The sequence below is a fragment of the Hydra vulgaris genome, chromosome 05, assembly GCF_038396675.1.
Source record: "Hydra vulgaris chromosome 05, alternate assembly HydraT2T_AEP".
Lineage (NCBI taxonomy): Eukaryota > Metazoa > Cnidaria > Hydrozoa > Anthoathecata > Hydridae > Hydra > Hydra vulgaris.
Genome location: NC_088924.1, coordinates 12455062 through 12478711, shown reverse-complemented (window position 1 = coordinate 12478711; position 23650 = coordinate 12455062). Strand labels below are relative to the sequence as shown.

The 23650-nt window shown below is 26.0% G+C and overlaps 1 protein-coding gene across 1 annotated transcript in view; it reads right to left on the bottom strand.

The window, feature by feature from the left end:
- The window catches only part of LOC136071860 (GDP-L-fucose synthase-like), a 42938-nt gene extending 20105 nt beyond the window's left edge, over positions 1-22833 (bottom strand). Inside the window, exons 1-5 of the mRNA XM_065797395.1 lie at positions 22623-22833; positions 21925-22039; positions 16364-16417; positions 4968-5116; positions 2231-2364 (exon numbers count right to left, since the gene is read on the bottom strand). Of these exons, the coding sequence (XP_065653467.1) occupies positions 2231-2364; positions 4968-5116; positions 16364-16417; positions 21925-22039; positions 22623-22756 (586 nt within the window). The 5' untranslated portion in view covers positions 22757-22833. The remainder of the gene's footprint in view (positions 1-2230; positions 2365-4967; positions 5117-16363; positions 16418-21924; positions 22040-22622) is intronic.
- Positions 22834-23650: the final 817 nt, after the last annotated feature.

The window sequence follows — 23650 nt, the reverse complement described above, 5'->3', positions numbered from 1 at the left end:
TGTTGGATTGCATTTATGATCATAGATTATCCAGGTCATATTTTAAAAATCCGAAAAATTGTTTGAGTAAAGTATCCGGAAAAAATCCGGAATATATTTTCCCTTAATTTTCTCTTAATTTTGCTTTTAGCTAAATTGTTTCTAATTTTTTTTTTCAAACTTTTCTTTATTTTTCTATGAGTGGCAGGTAAAAAAAGTTAAAAAACAAATATATTACAAAAATTCATACCTAAACTTGTATGTATAGAAAATGTTTTGGATATCCGGAAAAACTAAAAAGTTAAAAAAATATCCTGAATTCCGGAAATATCCGGAAAAGGATAATCCCTGTTTATGATGCAATCATCTTTTAACTTTACTCAGGCAAGAACTTCACCATTGACTAATAACTGCAGTTTTAGAACTCTTAATACCAGATTTTTTCTCGGGTAACCTTCCATGCTTTCTTGCAATTTCGCATATTTCACAGATGCAGGTTTTTAGTTTTCTGAGATTATAAAAATTTTAATATTCTCAATATTTTATTATTTTATCTTTCTTTACAACAGATGTAAAAATAAAATAACATTATACCCATTTTGTGTTTTAGCTGGAATAGTTATCTTTGACCAGTCAATGCTAAACTTAATTTTGTGCCTGAGGTCAACAACATCTGTTCTTTCAATTACTTATTTAATTAGTTAAAAATTATTAAGTACCTTGGACACAATCCAGTAGGATATCAGTTATCAGCATTTTTATAATCCGAAAAACAGCTTTGAAATTTAGAAATTATGTGGCTCTGACTGTTCATTTTCATCTGACATTTGCGACCACAGAAAAGGCATACTTTTTCTCTGTTCTTTTGATGATTTAAAATAGTCTGAGGATGGAATTTTCTGATGCTTAACATTTTTAAAACAAAATTTGTTCTATGATTGTCTTTTGCAATTAAATCTGTGGAAGAAAACATGATGGATAAAAGATGGTTGTAAAAGTTCAAAAATGCGCGAAAAACTTAAAACTGCCATATTTACTTAATAAGAGTTTTTTGATATGGTGGAACATATACATAGTGATAAGTAAACTATACTCTTTCAGAACCATCAACATTGACTTGGACACAACTCAAAAAAACTAAATTTAGTTAAGGCTAACCAAGTGTGTGTATAAATATATATATATATATATATATATATATATATATATATATATATATATATATATATATATATTTATATATATTTATATATATTTATATATATATATATTTATGTCATAAATATATAACATGTAAATATATAATATGCCATAAACATATGTTGTAATTATATAATATGTTGCAAATATATAAATATTTTGTATTGTGTATATATATATACTTTAATTGCCTGTTTTTTTTCTAAAATTATGTTTCTTAATGACTTGCTTTCGCAAGGATGGTGAAGTATTACTTTTCTTCTGCTTCAATCATTAACTTGTCAGCTTAAGAACGTAAGTTTAAGAACTTTGATGCACTTTTAAAAATTTTCTTTCAGTTTCTTCATAATTAAATGTTCTTCATCAATCAATTTACATCTTCTACTTACTTCATTTACATTTAACTGTTGTTTTTTTTTAACACTCAACTGTACTAATTATATCCTACCTAATTGCTTTTTAAGAGATCACTGGGAAGCTCATAATAATGGATAACAATTTCGTGAAAAGTAATATGGACATAAACTGCTCTTTGAAAAATAAGAAATCTCTCTAGATTTTCTACTGCTTGTTAACACTGAATTCTATTCTCAGTTCTATTGCACATTGGCCATGAGATAAAACAAAAATGACAGTGTAAGATAAAGTATTCCACACTAATAAATATTTCAATGGGAATCTTTTTTGTAATTTTTGCAATAACATTATGATAATCTGCCTACATATTTTCTTAAATTCTAATTTCTCTTCTGGTTTACAATAAAGAAAACACAGTATCTGTTTCAGTGCTGTTCCTATGCCAATTTAGTCTAGTTCTATTTAGTTATTTAATTACCTACCTCAATCTTTATTAAACTAAATGCTGTTGTAGCTTCTTTTAAAATGTTTGGTTTTTTTCATTTTCATCAAATTTCATATAATATAAGTGAAATTTGAGGAAAATGATATATGCATGAACTTTTTTATATATGAATACAAGATTTTATCAAAGATGTGTACAAGATTTTATCAAATTCTATTAAATAGAAAAAAGAATATTAAATTAATTTACCTTTAGCTTTATATATCTTATGAATGAGTCCAGGTAAAACATGGCCATCTTCTATATTATAATTATCATTAGGTCCAAAAACATTGCAAGGGATCACACTTGTATAACTGCATCCTAGTTGTTCTTTATAACCTCTACAAGTATTTTAAAAAAATTCAAATTTATCATACTGTAAAGTCAAAACAATTGATTTAACATAAAATTTGATTTATGTCAAAAAATATAATTAACAGAAAGTCAGGATCAGGAAGCAAGTGAAAAACTACAAAAAGAGAAGATTGTTTGATTGTCAGGAAAATAGTGAAAAACTGCTAGATATCAATAAACAAGGCAAAGCAAAATTTAGGTTCGTGTAACAATACAATTCTTGCAGGAATAAATGAAGTTAAAGAGTCTACTTCAAGGTAGAAAACAAAAAAGTCACCATGAACAAATAATTGTTTTGTTGAACTTATATACTGATGAATTGCTTTGGTGAGTTTTATTCTGCAAACAAGAAAAACATTGTTAATAGATTAAATTGATTTAAAGATCATTTGAAATAGACTTCAGATCAATAAAAACATGTCACATTCACAGATTCAGAGTCACCCTTTGTATTAAAATATGCAAATCGAGTAAGAATATGGAGGAAAAAGAGTAAAAGTGACAAATATGATCAAATTATTTAAATTTTATTGCTACATTTATTATTATAGTGAGTCAAGAAAAAATAGTTATAGCTTTTTTTCTGATATAAAATATTAATTTTTAACATGACAATAACTACAGTATACAGCAAGAAAAAAATTCATGTAAATAGTAAGTGACCAGGGCCCCGGCCCCAGCTAAAAATAAGAGCTTTTGCAAACCTGGCCCCGCCCTGGCTAAACTACATAAGATATTATAAAATTTGACGAAAAGTAAAAAGGTCAGACCCATGAATTAGAGATTAAATGTTAGGCTTACTTTGGTTAATGACACTATTGAAAACTAACCAAAAGTCTCTAGAACCTAAATCTGAGATAAGATACAAGATTAGGTTAACTGAGAATAACAGAGCTTAACATCAGAACGGACTTTTTAACATAAGCTTTTTGCAATAATAAAAGGACATTTGTTTTTAAGAGAGATGTTCTTGTAAAAAGATGAAAAAAATGATTAATGTTTAATAAAGCAACTGCTCGTGATGGTGAATAATGCGGAGCAGAATGAGGCTTGACTTAAAGTTGAAGTGAAGTAATAAAAGCTTCCAAACTTTTATTCCAGAAGGAACAAAATCTTCCAAGATGCACTCTATGCATACATATTATGGATATAAACATATATGTTTGCTATTTATTTAGATGCTGGCATACAATACCCTTTTATTGTTATATAAACTTTAGTATTTATATGGATTAGTATTTGCCAAAAGATCAGATGGATGTGTGGTGTGACTCAAGCAAGACAAAAAAAGGCCATAATCTTAGACAGATTTGAAAAAAACATTGTATTGAACAATGTTTGTTAGAAAAGATTAAAGTAATTTAGGCATCAGCATGAAGAGAGGTAGCAGCTTTAGTAGAAAATGGTAGTGGTAGTAAGAAAAATTGAAAAGAGTACCTTACATACTGTATGAATGTGCTTTAGTTAATGTTTATATTAGAGAAACAGCATAAAAGAGGAAGGCTTAAGCCTGATGATGATGAGGATGATGATAATGATGATGATGATCATGATCATATGATGATGATGATGATCATCAGGCTTTAGTATTCCTATTTTATGCTGTTGATGATGATGATCGTGATCATGATGATAATAATGATGATGATCATCATCATCATCATGATATTAATGATGATTGTGATAATCATGTTGATCATAATGATGTTTATACATGCATATATATACAAAATATAACATGAATTTTAAATTAAAAAAATATACTTTAGGATGTATAAATGTTTATGCAACCCCGGTCACAAACCCAGCCCCAGCCCCAGACATATTTTATCGAACCCGACCCTGGCAAAAGTCAAATATCAACCCCAGTCATTTACTACTTGTAACATACATGAAACTTTAAAAGGCTGACATAACTCTCAAAATCTTAAACTGAAAAACTTTGAAAAGTTTGAAACTTAAAGAAACTTAAAAAGATCGAAACTTAAAACGATCTAAATGCTAAACTTAAAGATAGAAAGCCAAGTAATGAAGATTTTAAACACTTCTTAATGATTAGAGTTATTCAGCAACTAATAATATTATAATGAAAATCTCAAGAAACTTTACATCAACTGAGGATTTGACCAAAATCTAAATATATAAAAAAGAAAAGACCTAAATCTGCAATATATGTCAAACTGTAGCAAATTTAGATCTATGTTAAAGAAAATATTCTTTTTCATTTTTAAAATATCAACTTTATTCCAGAAAGAATTTTTTTCTTTTACACAAAAAAAGAAAATATCTTTATGAAGAAATTTTTTTTTGTTTTCAATTTTCTTTAAAAACAAAAATTTTTTTTTTTGTTTTTAAAGAAAATTAAAAAGAAAAAATTTTTTTTCTTTTTAATTTTCTTTCTTAAATTTACTTGGATAATACCTGCTCAAACCCTCAGTCAATGTACTGAAGTGCAAATGGTTTTAAAAATTTTAAAATAATAACAAAATGCAAAATTATAACAAAAAATGTTTGCATTTTATACTTTTACTTTATAAACATAAATGTATTAATATAATTATCTATTATTAATAAATAGATAGTAAATGACCTGTTAAGAACATCTATCATTCGCTTGGCATATGAATATCCAAAATTGGAATCGTGAGGGGGACCATTATGAACCATTGTTTCATCAATGGGATAGGTTGTCTTGTCTGGAAAGATGCAGGTTGATAGACATGAAACACATTTTTTTACCTAAAAGATTGGGATTGCACAAACCATAAATTCAAAATTTTAAAATGAATCAAAATTATAAAAACATAAAATATGCAACTAAGAAAAAATCTCTAGGAAAATAATTTTTTTTTGTGGTCTTTTAATTTTCTTTCTTAAATTTACTTGGGTAATACCTGCTCAAACCCTCAGTTAATGTACTGAAGCACAAATGGTTTTAAAAATTTTAAAATTATAACAAAATGTAAAATTATCTTATTTATCTATAAAGAATTTTTTTTAATGTCAACCAGTTTATTTTAAAATAAAAGTCAAGTTCAATTTTCTAAATATGTATTTTGTGTATATTATATTGCAACATACAATATATTTTATGTATACAAATGTATATACTGTTGCGTAATTTATTATCATTATTTACTTTTATTAAAATTATCTCTCAAAATGTAATATTAACAAACTATCAAAATGTAATATTAACATACAAAAAACGAAATAAATAGTAATATTAACAAACAAAAAAACCAAATTGTAATATTAACAAATAAAAAACAAAACTATCAATAGATAATATTAACAAAAGATTCAAAAAAGTTATAATTCTGCAAATTTATGGTGCAATTTAAATTTTACTATAAATAAATCCCTAACAAATTTTTTAAAATCAAATCTTTAAAAAATCTCAAATACTACAAACTCTATAAAATAAATATCCATACATGTAATAATATACATTATTAAGTCTATACACTTTATGTGCTTAGTTATTGAACTCTCTGGTTGTGGCATACAAGAATGTTATAAATTTACTTACTCCAATTAGAAGGTACCTCAATAAGAAACAGAATAAAATTTATATAATACATTTTTTTAAACAATATTTATTTTGCTAACCAAAATATTATCCTCAGGGTCTGAAAAAAACGCATTTTGAAAAAGAGTACATAATTGGTCATGAAACTTAAGATTTGAGATATGAAAAATAAATGATACCAGACCTGTCAATATCAGTCCACCATGGCAACATGGTATATTTTGCATAGTGTAGAATAATTCACACTTTTAAAAAAAAGTAACAAAATACAAGGAACAATGGTTTGATCTAAAAAAAAATTTTACTGTCTGTCGTCTACTAATTTTGTCTCTAAATTGCTAAATATTGACTAAACACAACCCTTTTCAAGTATTTGATCACCTGATTTTTCTTTATAGCATTGAAACTGTTTCAAATGTTTTTATTGCAAGTATGTGTCATCATTTATGAAGCTGAATCAAAGGTTACATAAACATGTTATTTTGGAGTTGGCAAAGGGAAAGAACATCTTTCTTTTTTTGTGCATTACTGGACTTTTCTATCTTTTTTTTTTCTACTCCATTCTGGACTTTTTTTTTGTCTTTGTGCATATCCACTGCTGGTTTTGTGCAAACTGTTTCTTGCAAATTTCTATATTCTTCTTAATAATAATAATTAGCAATCAGAAGTATTATTAATTTTAATTATAATCCTTTGTTGAATCAAAAATAATTGTCAGTAAAGACTGTTGTGTATACTAAAAATGATTTTTTATCATAAAAATTAGTTATATTGTTATGAGTTTAAAAAGTTGCAACACAGTCATTTTGTTTGAAAGCTTTATTATGCTTTACACTGCATATATAGGTTTGTAGATAGATCTATTTAAACACTTTAGTTGTAATGGTACTTTTTTACTTTATATATATATATATATATATATATATATATATATATATATATATATATATATATATATATATATATATATATATTTATATATATATATATATATATTTATATATATATATATATTTATATATATATATTTATACATATATATATATATATATATATATATATATATATATTTATATATATATATATATTTATATATATATATTTATATATATATATTTATACATATATATATATATATATATATATATATATATATATATATATATATATATATATATATATATATATATATATATATATATATATATATATATATATACACACATATAAATACATATATATATATATATATATATATATATATATATATTTGTATTTATATATATACATATATATACATACACATATATATATGCATTAAATATAACATTATTATATTATAAATATAATATTATTATTATTATTATCATAAATTATTATTATTACTACTCAGCGCTTTTCATCTATCTCAAGATACTGTTATCTTTGGAAGCATATTTTGTTGCACGCGTTGTCCAATCGAGATTAGAAGTGGTTGTCACACCAAGGTCACATTCAGAGTCTGTTGGACTAAGGCATGAGAAGTTTTTCCAAAGGATATATTGTAACTAAATTTAGGGTTACCATAGCTAGAATGCATAACTTTACATTTATCAACATTCAGTTTCATGAGCCAAATTTTTGTCCAAGTTACAATTGCATTTATTTTTCTTTGTAATTTTTGGGAATCTTCTTCATTTGATATCCTGGCTATTAATTTACTGTCATCAGCATAAAGCTTACAGAAATAATATTTTAAGACTTTTGGAAGATCGTTTATATAGATTATAAACAACAGTGGTCCCATCACACTTCCTTGTGGTACACCGCTAGTGACATTGGCCCAATTTAAAATGCTCCAAGCACAACACGTTGTTGCCTGTTTACTAGAAAGTTTAATATCCACTTTAATAATTTCTCATTTACGCCATATGCTTGTAGTTTTTGTGAAAGTCTTAGATGTAGAACTTTGTCAAATTCACTGGCAAAATCTAAAAAAATTACATCAGCCCGCTGTTTTTTTGAGAGTATTGTTGTGACTTCATCTAATGTTTTCAATAAATTAGTAACACAACCTTTATTGCAAACAAATCTGTGTTGTTGTCTTTTATAATTTGCTCCAAAACCTTACATGTAATTGAAGTCAAGGAAACTGGGCAATAGTTTGCTGGGTGACTATGATTACCACTCTTATGTAACGGTGTCACATTAGCTAATCTCCACATGCCAGGGATAATTCCTTCCTGTAAAGAACTTGAAAATATCATAAAGAGTGACTTGGAAAATTCTAAGTGGCATGCTTTTAGTCCCCAAGGGTGAACTCCATCGACCCCTGGAGCTTCGTTAATGTCCAAGTTGAATAGACATTTACTAATTTCTTTAATGGACAGAGTGGGAAGTCTTATATTTGCTGATGTACAATTTTTTTAAATGTGGCGCCAGTACTTTATTTGATTCCTCAACAAATACAAATTTAAAATAATCGTTAAAAACGTTGCTAATGTCTGTTCCAGAGTTTGATACTGAGCCATCGGTATTAGTCATATTGCTTATCAGTTTGGATGCTTTTTGCTTCAGTTTCACATAACCATATAATCCCTTTTTATTTGATTTTTCATCTACGATATATTTTTCATAATGTAATACAGATTTTTTTTAATACTCTTTTTACTTCTTTTTTACTACACTGCTTTATAATTGTTGATAATGGATATAATTTTTGAACGAGTTTGCTGTACGAGTATCCATAGCTGTTGTTTTCTTTTAATTAAATGTTTTAGTGATCTGTTCTTCCAAGGTGGTTGTACTTTGAGATTTTTAGAGCATTTTACAGGTATACAAATGTTTATTAGCCAGTTGTACTCTTTTAAGAATATGTTATAGCGATCATTAGTTTTTTTGTTAATATATAGATGATTCCAGTCAACTTTGCTTAGCTCAAAACTTAGATTTGGGAAGTTACCTTTCCTAAAATTATAACTTGATCTTTTGAATGTCTGTTTATGAACATTGGCTATAAATAGGCTCCTGACAATTGATACATGAAATTGTTAAGTGTTATCACTTAGCAATGGATTTGACTCTATGTCAATTCTATTCATGGACTCTGATAGAATTAAATCAAGGTAATTGCAACAACTATCACTTGAATTAAAAAATGTTGGCAAGGTGACTGATTGGTGAATAAAGTTTTTACTTAACGTACTGATAAACTCATGATCTGGTGCAGCTGGTCCACTAGAGCATAAAGGAGTGTTATCCAAGTCCCATACAGTTTTGTTGTAATTAAAGTCCCCAACAATACACATACCCGAAAATTTTACTTTAAAAAGCATTTTAAAGCAATTTCACATAATTTCATGTCATATTGCGTATCACTTGGTTTGAGTGGAGGCCTATAAACGCAACCAAATAAAATTGTTTCTTTATTAAATCTGATTCCGCACCAAACTTGCTCTAACTTTGTACTACACAATTCTATGTTGGTAATCTCAAAAAAATCGATTTCTTCTGACACATATATAGCCATTGCCCAGCCATGATTGGGTCTATTTTTATTGAACAGCTTGTAATTTATTAGATGAGTGCATTTTTATTCGTCAAACCACGTTTCGGTAATAGTAATTATGTTTGGCTATGATGAGTTTGCCAAAGCATTTAATTGTGTAATCTTGTTATTAAGTGATGTGGCGTTAGTGTAATAACATGTGACATGGTTGGTTGAAAGACATTTGGCTAGTTTTGACAGTGGTTTATTATGAATATACTTGGATAAACATCTTGTTGGCCTAATAGTTTGGTTGACAATTATATGTTGTTTATACTACTGCTGATTGATTGATGCAGAATGTGCACTTTGGGCTGTTTTCCAGTCAACAAACAGATATTTTGGTCAGCCGTTGATTTCAAGGGTCCTAGACACATCAATGCAGCGGACGCTTTCATTGCAGATGACGAACCGAAAGGGCATGTTGAGATTTCCATATTTTTCAAGATCGTTATTTGCGTTTTCTTTTCACTATTCAGCTTGTTATATTCAGCTTGTTCTGCTCTAGTTCTGTCAGGTTGAATAAAAATGTTCTTGTGATCTGTTTGGGCAAGATTTGCTGCAGCTGCTAATACAAACCTTCTTGTTTCTACATTGTCGAATTCCACTACTACCGGAATTTGATAATTTATTGAAGTTGAATCATTTCCCAATATATACCTAACATTATTTTTAAATGATGCAGAAACCAAAATTGTAAGCAATAAATAATTAACTAAATAGCAGAGATGAGTTTCAGAATTAGTTCATTGTGTTAAAATAATAATTCAATATAATAAGTTATAACAAGCTAAATATTTACTATAAATAAAAATCCAAGATCAAACTTTTGATAAAGTTTATGTTTCTTTCAAAAAATTCAAATTTAGTCTCTGCCAACTCAGCACTTGAGTAGTACGGTATTTTTTTTAAGTTTTCTTATAAATAAATTTTAGCCATGAATATAACTAGAAAATACAATGACACATAAATAACAAAAGCTAATAAAAACAAATAACAAATGCTAATAAAAATAAATAAATACTAATAAAAATAAATAACAAATGTTTATACAAATTAAAAGTAACAAATATTTAGTATATAAATTCATAACATTGTAAAGAAAAAAATAAAAAGTAAATAAAAAGTAATGTCAATATTATTTTTCTTTTTAGCGATAATGAGATAAGCTACTAAGAGTGAGATAACCGCAACCAATCGCAACATTCCATAATCATTGCGAATTGTGTACCAATTTATATAGAAAATCCATAACGCACTTGTTTTAAGATGCCAATAAACTAAGGGTTATTTTACTTTGATATTGTTCCTTCCCTATTCCTCAACTCTCCTTCCTCCATTTTATCAGCAGGTCAGAGTAAGTACAAACATAAGGACGCCATAAATGTTGAAGCATATGAATGAATTAATTTTAAAAAGTTTAAAAAAATAAAGAATATAAATAAAAAAAATTAAAAAATAAAATTTGATTAAAATTATGCTTTAATTAATTAATTATTTATTTGTAAAAAACTTCATCACCAGCTTAACTAGTATGAATTATTCATATTTATTTTTATTTAAGTTACTAAAAAGGTTCCCAATAAAAATTTCAATACAATGAGGCCAAAGTTGACTTGCTTTGGTTCAAGGTTAGTTGTAAATTAAAAGTGTTTGCTTTGTCTTTTATATCTCAAATTATATCAAGTTATATTACAACCATCTCATCAATCTTTGCACCATATAGCATAGTCTTTTTTCAATACCAAATTTAAGTACATTAGAACCACAATACTTTTTTATTAGAATAGTTTAGTTTTTGTGATAAATTCACATTTTCGTGATATTGGTGTTACGATTATCCCATCCTTATAAGCTGCTACTACTTTTAGAAATGATGAACCAACAATTCTACTTGATTATATTATAACATATTACCTTATCTACCTACATCATTATTTTGTCTTATTCTACCTTATATAACTATTAGTTAAAACATCAACCTCATCTAAGAAAAATTAAACATGAACAATTTTACAATAAAATATTTATATTTAATTTAGGAATTTAATAACTCAACAAAATGTGTAAAAGATTGATGTATAATAATATATGTAAATAGTTGATGAGTCAAGAAATATAAATAATCAATGTGTCAACTATGTAAAAGTTTGATGTATCAAAAAGAAAAATATAATGAATTTTTATATATAAATGCAGACAAGCAAGAACACAATGTTACAATAAATGGTAGAATATTTACAATAAAAGATGCTTTCGTATTTATAATTCAAAATATTCAACCTAACCATGCAAAAAAGTTTAGATAACAAAAGATTTTTTAAATCTAATTAGAGAAACGAAAAACATCATCATGATCAACATAATAAATAGTTTAAATACAAAAATTGAGTATAAATGCTAGTTTTTAAAGACAAGATCAAGTTAAAAAATATTTTTAAATAAACTCACAAAAAAGATTGTCAAAAGATCAATAAAAAAGTTTAAGAGAAATCTAACTTTGATATCAAAAAGTAAACAAAAACTTGCATATATGAACAGTAAAACTAAGATAAAAAACTCAATAAAAGTTCTAAAAGATATTAACAACAATAACAATTTTTGGTAACATTTTCAGTGAAGAGGATTATAACAATATGCCTACATGCATAAGCAAAATGAACTATAGACTATATAAAAGGGTCTAATCATTATATTTCAACCAATTTTGAGAAAACTTTGTGGGGTACCATCTCTGATTTTCTTGATTTTTACATATCAATATATACATAATGTAGATAGGTTAAAATTGAAATTTCAGACTTCCAAGTGCAGCAGTTTAGAAAATATAGCTTTATAAACACTGTGCAGTAGCTCTCCTCGATTTAAGAATTGTGAAAACAGATTACTTTAAAGCTTCATAGCTTTTTTTCAACAAATGGATGAAGAGTTGCCTGATTTTTAGAAAAATATTATGCCTGAACTTAATCCTGTATGACAAATAAAAAATTCAGCATAATCCATTTGTATAATACATTTATTTGCTTTCAGTTTTTTTTTTTAACTGCTTAAAAAGTATATCTGAGATTTGCTGACATAATGATGCTTTGTGAGTTCGTATAAGTTGTTTGTTAACTCTTCAAGAAACTCATCAAGGTTTTTAACTATTGTTTTCAAGGAGTATCTATCAGTTTTCAATCATTGCTTATAAGTTATTTTATTTGCTGAATCGCCAACCAAATCATTTAATTTTCTTTAAATTCTTTCTTTTCCGGGACAATTTTTACACTCGTGAATCACACATTCTTTGTTTTCTAATGAGCATACAGCTTAGGCCATCAGTTCTTTTAACTTTAATTCATTTTTGAATACTTTTACCATATATTTGGATTTTGATGGTGGATACAAACACAGACAGTATGGTTGACATACCGTCTGTGTTCTAAGTTGCTCTCTCACCAGGGATTCACAAGAGGGGTTTACTCCTATCTAATAAAAAAAAAGATTAAATAAATTATACTGTATTCATTTTTTTGAATTAACAACTAATTATCAATTAAAAAATAAAAACCAAACCTAATAATTTAAGTGGTTTCTAACAACTTTCGACTTTTTCCTTCATTGATCATTATTTATTTTTATTATAGAAGTTATTATATTTTTTAAGCCCCCTGATGTATCATGAATATCCCCTTGATATAATATGAAAGTCTTATGAAAAATTGTTTAACATTAATTTTGTAAAACAACAAAGGGGTTTGAGATATAACACTCCTTAATTGTGTAAATTATATTTAAAGTATACTATTTAACAATAATACCAAGTTTTAATTAGTTATTGCCCCTTTAATTGTGCCCCTACCCAGGTTAAAAACAAGATCAGCATGGGGGCAATCAACCATATCTTTCATTTTTTTAAGAAACAACTTATAATCAGTTGCACCAATTGAATATGCTTTTAGGCAGATTATGGGGGGGCACTGGTTTCCAATAATGCATTCAACCCTTAATAATTAAAAAGTTTTGTTTATTTTAAAATGCTGCTATTTTTGTTGTGAATGCAACAAGTAAAAAGAAAAAATTATGAGCATTTCAAAATGGCTGAAAATGGGACTTTTTTGGCAAATGGACAATACATTTTTAGATATATTTCAGTTCTAAACTGCAACAAGCAGCTTACTTTTTGTCTATTTGTTGCAGATAATAGTAGCTAATCAGAAAACTAAACTGTAAGGGCTTGTTGATGAATAGAAAAATACTACAGTTAACTTCATTTTGGCCTTTTTTTAGCATTTTTAAATTTTTTTTTGAGGGTAGAGGAGGCTATAAATTTTTTTTTAACACGATACAAGTTAACAAAAACCAGTATTTTTAACACAGAACTACCCAGAAAACACTTCTAGAAAAAATGAGACATTTGTTGAAAGATAGAAAAAAGCTATGAAACTTTAAAGTAGTGATCGACCGAAACCGAAATTTGAGCCGAAACCGAAAGTACCGAAATTTCGGTTCAGTGAAGCAGTAGCCGAAACCGAAACCGAAATTTTGGCCGAAATTTGAAAATGAATGTTTAAAATCCCTGAACCTTTTATGATCACCGAATTAAAGCAAAAAAAACTTATTTTACATATATCTAGCCAATCACCATGTAACATAGTTTGATAAAAACTCTAATATGTCAAGACATTTCAATAATTAAAGGTAATAATTGAAGTATTTTCGCTGTGAAATACATATTTTTTCATGTTTTCTGGCAAAAGTCTGTTTCTTTCATTTGAAAGAATTTCTCCAGTAGTTAAAAACATCCTTTTAACTTCGGCAGATGTTGGTGGAGGTCTAAGGAATCTCTTTGCTACTTTTGCCAAACCAAACTTTGCTTTTAATGTTGTTTTCTAATATAAACCTATGAAACTTTTTTTTTTTTTGTTATTTAGGTGCCCCAAGAAAACCTATAGGTCTTGTCACAGAGCAGTGCGGAAGTGCATTTAACCAGGAAGTTCACGCCTCCTTCATTACCGTGACGCAAAAATATATCCGAAGCTCGTTTAGAGCCTGGATCTCCTGCTTAAAAGCCAAGCGCTCTAACCACTGCGCCACGGTCGCACAAGAAACTTCAGACCTTCTTTGAACTTTGAATCAATTTTTGAGATTTATAGGACTGCCGGTAGTTGTATTGCTTTTAAAGAGATTTTTTAGAGTAAACCACTTCTTAAATGTGATGAAAGTCCACTAAGTGATTGAAGTTTTGGATTGTGCGATCCACGAGATGTTTTCAAATTGCAAGTTCCGTATTTGAAATCACTAACTGTCACGGTAAAATGATTCCATAAACCAGTTTTTTATCGATTATTTTCTGTTCTTAAATTTAGCACTGAGAAACTTTTGATGAAACTATTGGTTTGAGTTGCTTTACTTAAATGTTAATTCATTTTAAGAATGATTTGAGAATAGTAACTTAAAACTATAATGTAACGTGATTTCAATTAAAATTTTTACAATTGTTATAATTAAAAATTGATTTACAACAAACGATTACAATTAGGAAACTGTCATGATCCCACTCTATATTAAAACTTAAAAAAAATCTTTTAAAAGTTTCGGTTCATTTCGGTTGCGGTTTGAACCGAAATTTCGGCCGAAAGTTTCCGTTCACTACTTTAAAGTAATCTGTTTTTACAATTCTTAAATCGAGGGGGTCACTGCACAGTGTTTATAAGGCTATATTTTCTAAACTGCTGCACTTGGAAGTCTGAAATTTCAAATTTAACCTATCTACATTATGTATATATTGATATGTAAAAATCAAGAAAATCAGAGATGGTGCCTTACAGGCCATTGGTTGAAATACAATGACTTGATCTATAAATTTAAAGAATTTAAACATTTTTAAAATCTTTATTAATAATTTTCAATAAATCATGCATAAGTGGTATATCTAAGGTATTTCCATATGTAATATAAAAAGTTAAAAAGTGTCAGTCACCATATATGTGATATAAAAAAATTAAAATGGTTCACATCTCAGATATCTTTTAAATTTTAACCAGTGGTACCTATCAATGAAGCATTAAAAAATACATTGGTGAAATATTGTTCTATATTTCTTATATATTGGCTTCTCAGTTTTTTATTGTTATTTCTAGTTTTATAGCTGTTATCTTCGGGTTTTGTGTAAAAATTTATGATACCATGCCCTTTCAAGTATTTAATTATTTGTATCAAATCACCCCTTCTTCTGTTCTCCAATGATAGTAATTTATTTATAGTAATTACTTTTAATTCTAGTAGCTCTCTGTTGGACATCTTATCTTTATCATACTGCCAATAATTATTCCAGATGGGAGCTCTATATTTTAATAAATAATTTAAGTTCTAGTGGAACAAACTGACTAATAATTAGTCAGTTTGTTCCACTAGAACTTTAATGTTCCATCTTGCCATTTTTGAAGGTAATGAATCTTAAGATTAAAAAAAATAACCTAATTCAAAATATTTAATAATTGTTTTTATTTTAAAATGGTTTAAAATTTTTATTTTTAAAGGCTACACTTTCACTAATTCTTAAAATTGCCTGACACTCATGGGTTATGTATAAAAATAGCTTTTTGAGGTTGTGAAGCATTTCATAAAGTGTCACATATAAGAATAGGAATAAAACTTGTCCTTATGGTTTTGTCAAGAAAATATTTAGCTGAATTAAAATATTTATAAGTAACCAATTTAAAATAGAGTACTTATGAATGCAAATAATTTAGAGTACTTATGAATGCAAATTAAAATTTTTAGTATTTTTGGACTCCTAAAAAGTAATTTTCTGTTTAATATTATTAAAATACTATAAAAAATATACATTTAAAATGTAAATTAATAAATATATAAATTGAAAATAAGATTTATAATAAAAATATATTATAATTACTTATAACTAAATAATTTCAAAACTACTCACCTTATATTTATAGCAGCATGCAAGAATATTGTCATTAATTGCCATATTTTTTCTCTATAAATGTAAAACAACAATTTGTATGATCTTTTATAATCAAACAAAACATAACTCTTATTCCTTCTCTTTAAGAGCAACGCCAATCGTACAGTTTTAATTGCTTAATTTTATATTATTCTGTCATTTTGTTTGCAGGTTGCATTAATACTAATACAAACAAATATATTTATTTCAGAAAATGATTTAACTTGGTAACTTCTTGCTATTTGTTGATTGCTTTTATACTATAAATTAGCTCCATACTTCTTTTGGTTAGCAACTATGCTAGAGTTTTGAAAAACAATAAGATAATAAATCCAATCTAATTTAAAGAAATGATTTTATCCAGCTTTTAATTTGTTTTGTGAAATACTTAAAATCCTGGGGTCTAGAAACTGCAGTCATTCATTCAATAAAAGATTAATTCATTCAATAAAACAAAAAAGTTAAAGCAAAGGATGTAGGATGTTTTTATTTTGGTTTCTATTTTTGTTTTAGTTGTTTTATTTTTTTATTCTAGTTTAGTTCGCTTTTTTAAATACATACCCAGTCAAAACTTTAAATATATTTAAAAATATTTAGATAAAAAATTTCTTTGCATAACAAGATTCATGAATGCTTTATGATAGCAACAAATTAATTTATTGATTCAAATGAAAATTTTATAAATTTATAAAAAACCATTATTATAAAATAGATTTAGTTAAATATAAAACCTAATATTATATATAAAACCTATATTTTATATTAAACCTTATTATATATAAAACCTATAACTAATATAAAACCTTATATCATATATAAAACATTATATTATATATAAAACCTATATTTAATATAAAACTCTATTTGTCATATAAAGCCTTATATTAAATAGAGCATGGCGTTAACTCTTTTAAAATTAAATTTTAAAAGCATTAAAAGTCTACAATGTCTGGGTATGTTTACTAATTGATCCAGATATGTTTACTAAAATAAATGGATCTGGATCCTGTATTTTTATTAAATAATATTTAAATTAAGGAGATAATTAGAATAATGAAAAAATAAAAAGATAAAAAAGTTATGATATGTGCAGTAGTTTTAAAACATAAAGTAACTAAAAAAACTCAAAAAGAATGTAGCCTACTGAGTAATAAATTTTTAAAAAACAACGGGTTTACATCACTAAATTTGCTGAAACTATTACTCTTATAAAGTGTTTGTAGTAATGTTGTAAAGGTAAAATTTGATACAAAAGGATTTATATTTAAGGAATTTAAAAACTGATGAATCTGAAAACTATAATCTTGTTTCTCTCAAAACAATGTTAAATCCACAAAATGCACAATAAAAAGGGCATTGACAACTTTAGCTCTAGAAAAAATCCGAATGATAGACAAAACTTTTAGTTTTTTCTATCAGTCAGATTTATGAATTTTGGAAATATTCTAATTTACGAATTAATTACATTAAATAGATAAAATAAATTAATTATAATAAAACTACGAAATATTCTACTTTACAAATTAGTTTTGTTTTGGCCTTAAGTTTTGTTGAGGAGTTACTAATGTTTTCGTTTTTCAATTTTTCTAATGAAATTTTGTAAAAAAAAAAGTTACCAAATGCATTTTGATATTGAACTAAATACAACTATATTTGTTTTTAAATTTAGTTAGATTCAGTTGATTAAAAAAAGCAGTATGTGTGTGATGTGATTTAAAATTTTACAAAGTTGTTACAAAATATTGTTCACTATTTTGTAAATTTATAAATTTGTTACTTGTTATTTTCATTGCATAATAGTTATGTCATTTCCATCGTTATTTTCATTACATCATAGTAATGTCATTTAAAATGACATTAAACAATATTATGTAAACTCTTTTTTATTGATTGTTTTATTGCAATAAAAAAGCAACTCATTTCACCAATAAAATAATAAAATGACGAATGTACATAATAATGTCCAATAAACATTAACTTGTTAAGTTATATAACTAAATATAATTATATTTAGTTATGATCAGAGATGTAGGTCTCAAGACCAAAGTCTTGGTCTCAAGTCGCCTCGAGACTCATATTTAACTGTCTTGGTCTTGGTAATGGTCTTGAAAGCCTAGAGTATTGGTCTTGGTGTTGGACCTCTACTGTCTTGTACTTTCTTGATTCTTATGAAAAATATCAACTCAATGAACGGATTAGTTATTAATAACAAACCTAGACCACCACAACTTCCTGCTCTTAATGAGAGTCTTGATCATGGTCTTGTAAAAACTTTTAAAGTCTTGGTCTTGGGTTGATTTTTTGATGTCTTGGTCTTGGCCTTTGTCTTGAAGTATTCTGTCTTATTCTTGGTCTTGAACCCAAATGTCTTGGTCTTAGTCTTGGTCTTTACTGTCTTGACTACATCTCTGGTTATGATCTACTTTCACACAAATTTTTGATAGATAATTAGTAGAGAACTGACAAAAACTTGTAGAAAATTAGGCATTAAAATATGTCTATTAAAACTAATAGCTATTTGTTCAATTAGTATGCTCCTTATAAATATAACTTTATTTTTATTTTGGATATATTGTTTGTGCTCAAGTATACTTTACTCATTAGGGACATTGTATTTAAGATTTCTAATTAATAAGTATTTAGATTGTGATTCCTCATTAAAGTTTTATATGAATAACAAAATCAATTGTTCTTTTGTAAATAATTATAAAACATCACACCATGATAAGTTAATTGTGAGATATAAGAAAATATAATAAAAATAAATTAACATATCATATTTATAAATATAAGTATGTTATGTTAATTGCGAGATACGAGAAAATATAAAACATCACACCCTCATGATATGTTAAATGTGAGATATGAGAATAGCTTCCTTCGAGGATGCTACTCAACCGATTAACTGGTATTTTGTTCAGTTTTCTCAAAACCGAAACCGTTTATTTTTTCTTTCTAAAAAATAACCGGTTGTTAATGATACATTACTAAATAGATAAATAGTTTAAAGATTTCTTGAAGTCACATGGAAACCGCAAATATCGTGAAAATATATATAGTTTTAAAAAGCACTTTGATATTGCATTTAGTTTTATTTCAATATTTTTTTTTAACAATTATTATATATACAAATACTGACAGAATCTTTCAACAATATTTAAATTTTAAAATACTAATAATAAGGTAAACAGCAATCCAAAAAGACATGTAACACAAACTTGAAGTATTTTGTCAACTTTTTGATATTTGTATTTGTTTTTGTTATTGTTATTTAATTATTTTAACTTGAGGTTGTCTCAAAAATTTCAAAATTGAGCACACTATTTTTGAAATCACATAATATTTACCAAATTTTGATCCTTCTTTTACTCTTCCTGTTTTTAAAATTAAATTTAAAAGCTTTCTCTATGAAAAACATTCTAAAATTCTACTAAAAATGTATGCAAAATGTATTTGTTAAATCTTCAGCATATTATATTTTAAAAAGTTAGGATGATGTATCTTTGCATTATGTTAAATCTTTAATATATCTATATATTACAAACAAATATGTCTACTTTTTAGGGTTCTAATGATAAGATCGTTATGATCTTCTAAAGGAAACCTAGCCTTATATTGTTAGTACGCTGAATGGTTTATATTTTTTACAAGTCATTTATGCTAATATGTACCTCGACTTATTATAATATCACGACTAACATTTTAAATTTAAAAAAACTTTGTTTCTGTTATTTAATTATTAAAATAATTAAACAACAAGTTTAATTTTTGCACTTTTGACTTTTGTATTACTTTAAGTAATATAAATTGTAGTGTATTTTATACTTTTGTAAACAGATCTCATGCATAATTTTTAGTTAAAAATAACACATTCAGTTATGGGCAGTATAAAAATAAAAAACAAATTAGTGAGTTGCCACGAAAAAAGGAGGATTAAAAAGGAAAAAAGAGGCTTAACATAAAAAACTATCCAAGTTCATTAGATTCGAAATAAATTAATAATGAATAAAAAAAGATATAAATGTTACTGTACATTGATAAAAATTAATGTTTAACAATTAATGAAAAAAAATTATATATTTTATATTTGTTTAAGTATGAAAAACTTTCTTTTAGTTTACAGATCTAATTTCATATTGGTTTTGTAGGTTACATTGGATTTATACGACAATAATAAAACTTTGCTTTTATAATAAAAAACTGGTGTAAAACCAGTTACTGGATTTACAATTTAAAAAAACTGAAAACTGGTTTTTTGAAATTTTCCAATTTTTTCCAAGCCCTAATAAAGACTGTATAATGCAGAAATGTATTGGTCAAAAATCTTTATGATTTAATTGGAGAGTTTGAAGGTGACAATGAAGTAGAATTTGATCAGTGGACTACAAAAGATAAGTCAAACTTAACACATAATAAAGAACCAGTGTTTAAATACATTAAACCAGTATGTAAAAAAATGACAAAATTTGTAACACACTTGTATTTAGTCAAGAGCCAAGCATTATACCTGAGATCAAGAAAAGAAGATTTTTTAGGAAACTATAAATTTGTATTTCAGGACCTGCCAAGTCCAAAGCCTTCATTGGACAAATTTACAATTTACACTATATCCTGTAATTATTTATTTCAAAAAGGTGTTTCAAGCACAAATCTTATTGTATTGATTCAGATGATATGCTGCATAATGAGAACATGGTGTATAAAATTATTGGGGTTGTCAGCAATGATCTTAAAACAAATCTATAAGCAGAATAATAAGATAAGTCAGATTATCCTGCTACTGATAAAATGTAACTTTTAAATTAATTTTGTAAATTTTAATGATTTTATATATGCATAAATAAAAAGTCATTAAAATTAAGTACTTCTTTTTTTAAAGTTTTTTTATGCCTTTTAATTTTGTTGTGTGACAAATGTAATGACAAATGAAAATAAAAAAATAATAAAGTCACTAAACTGTTAATTTCGAATTTGATTGATTGGTAAAAAGTTGGGATAGATTGATTGCCTGATTTTTAAAATACAAAAAAGTTTTGTGTTCATATCAAACCTCAGTAACTCTTTAAAATATCAAACAAAATGGTTTATATAGTTGAATACATCTTATTTTATACAATAGAAATAATATTTTTATTTATCAGTAAGATTTTTTTAACAGCTATAATTGTCAATGCTCTTTTTTATTGTCATTATTAAGAGCATAAAATTTTCGGAATTAGCAGGTTTTAAACTTTTATGGTACCAAATTTCAGCATTGCAGAATTACTAAAGCACCTTACAAGGGTAATAGTAAACTGAAACATTTTCACCACTTTTTCCACCTTTTTTTTTTCAGTCAAAACTAAATTAAGTTTAAATTGCTGTAAATCATAAATGGATAAGGATTTTGTAAAAAAAAATCTAGTCTTTCCTAACTTTATGTCTTTAAACATTTGTGCCAAATTTCAGAAAATTTGGTGATGTAGGGTGCAGATTTGTATTTTTTTTGTATTTTTTGACAAATTTTTACTCTATTATAAGTTAACTAAAAACCAACTCACAAAAAAGTCAAGATTTGCGCTCAGATTTTTAAATAAACCTCCAACAAGAGCAGCTAGATGAATGACATGTGTTGGTTGGTGCTTTTCAAACAATTTTTCAACTTGATCTAAACACCTAAGATGACATTTTAATATATAATAATAAGAGGTATAAAATATCAGATAAAGACTTAGTATGCCCTTGAGTCACCAAAAATAACTACATTAAAGAAACGAAATTTTAAAAATGTTTTTTGAACTATGTAGTTAAATTTAGTAGAGTTTAAAGTAAATCATTGTTAGAACTTAGGACAAGATATTTATTTAAAAAAAATTAGCATCTTAACACAGTGCTGAGTGTGTATACTTCTATTTTTCAATACAACTTAGTAATTTATTATTTTATTTTAATAGCAGGGGTTATTATTCATTGTTAGTAATGGCTAACGAGTGGCTTTTTAATTTTACTGTTATAAATGTAGGGTCAAGCAGTTTTTTCTTTAGAGTAAACATTATTATTTAAGAAGAGCTTTGCTGTCACAAAACTAAAAACAATCTATTCAAAAGCAGGGTAAAACATTACTAAATATAATTTAAAAAATTTATATTATTAATTTAATCTCCGTCTGATTTGATTGATAAAAAAGATATGAACATATTAAAACCATTATTTAAGTGAACAAAAAAAAGTTTAATAAAAGTTAATAAAAACATCATACGAAAGATCTCCATCTTTTGATGAAAGGAAAATAAAAAATTCGTTAGGGCGGATGTCTTCATTTACAATTTGTTGAATAGCTTTTCCAACCAAACCTGTTCCACCTGTAACCAAAATTACTTGTTTTTCTGCCATCAAAACCTCAAGATACAGACAACCAGGATACTACAAAACTCAACTAGAAATTAACAATATAAAATTCATGCAAAAACAATAATTATGTATTTTATATTAAATATGGAAATTTTGATTGGATTTTCTTTTCTCTAGGTAAAAAAAAATTAAATATTTAAAGAGCAAAATTGTGATGTTAAAAAGTATATTTATATACTTTTAACATTATATGTTTACTATAGAAAACTAAAAAGTAATAATATCAAATAACTTAATATATATATATATATATATATATATATATATATATATATATATATATATATATATATATATATATATATATATATATATATATATATATATATATACACACACGCAATATTTTATTAAATTATATATTTTTTTAGTTTCCTATAGTAAACTTCAGTATTATTACACACGCAATATTTTATTAAATTATATATTTTTTTAGTTTCCTATAGTAAACTTCAGTATTATTAAACAAACCCATAAAGCAACTTATAACTGTATGCCTAAATTAAAAAGATAGTTCTAAAAATATAAAATCCTAAATTGTTATTAAAGTCGCACATTGCAAAGTCCATAGAAAGCGTTTAAAGTAATAATCAATTATAATTAAATTAAATATCGTTATCGTTCAACTTATCGTTGATTAAAAATTTTAATTTAGGGATTCCTACTGAACAATACGGGCGTTAAAGTGCAAAATCAAACAGCCTTTAGCCTCTTAAAAACCTAAAGTAGGGATCCTATGATTCTCAGATGCGAGAGCGGGACGCTTCCAAAAAAAAAGGCAATATTTAATTTCGAGTTCCTGTATGTATACATTTGTACTCAATAACTAATACAAAAATAAACATTAATGTACATTATAATGTACGTTAATGTTAA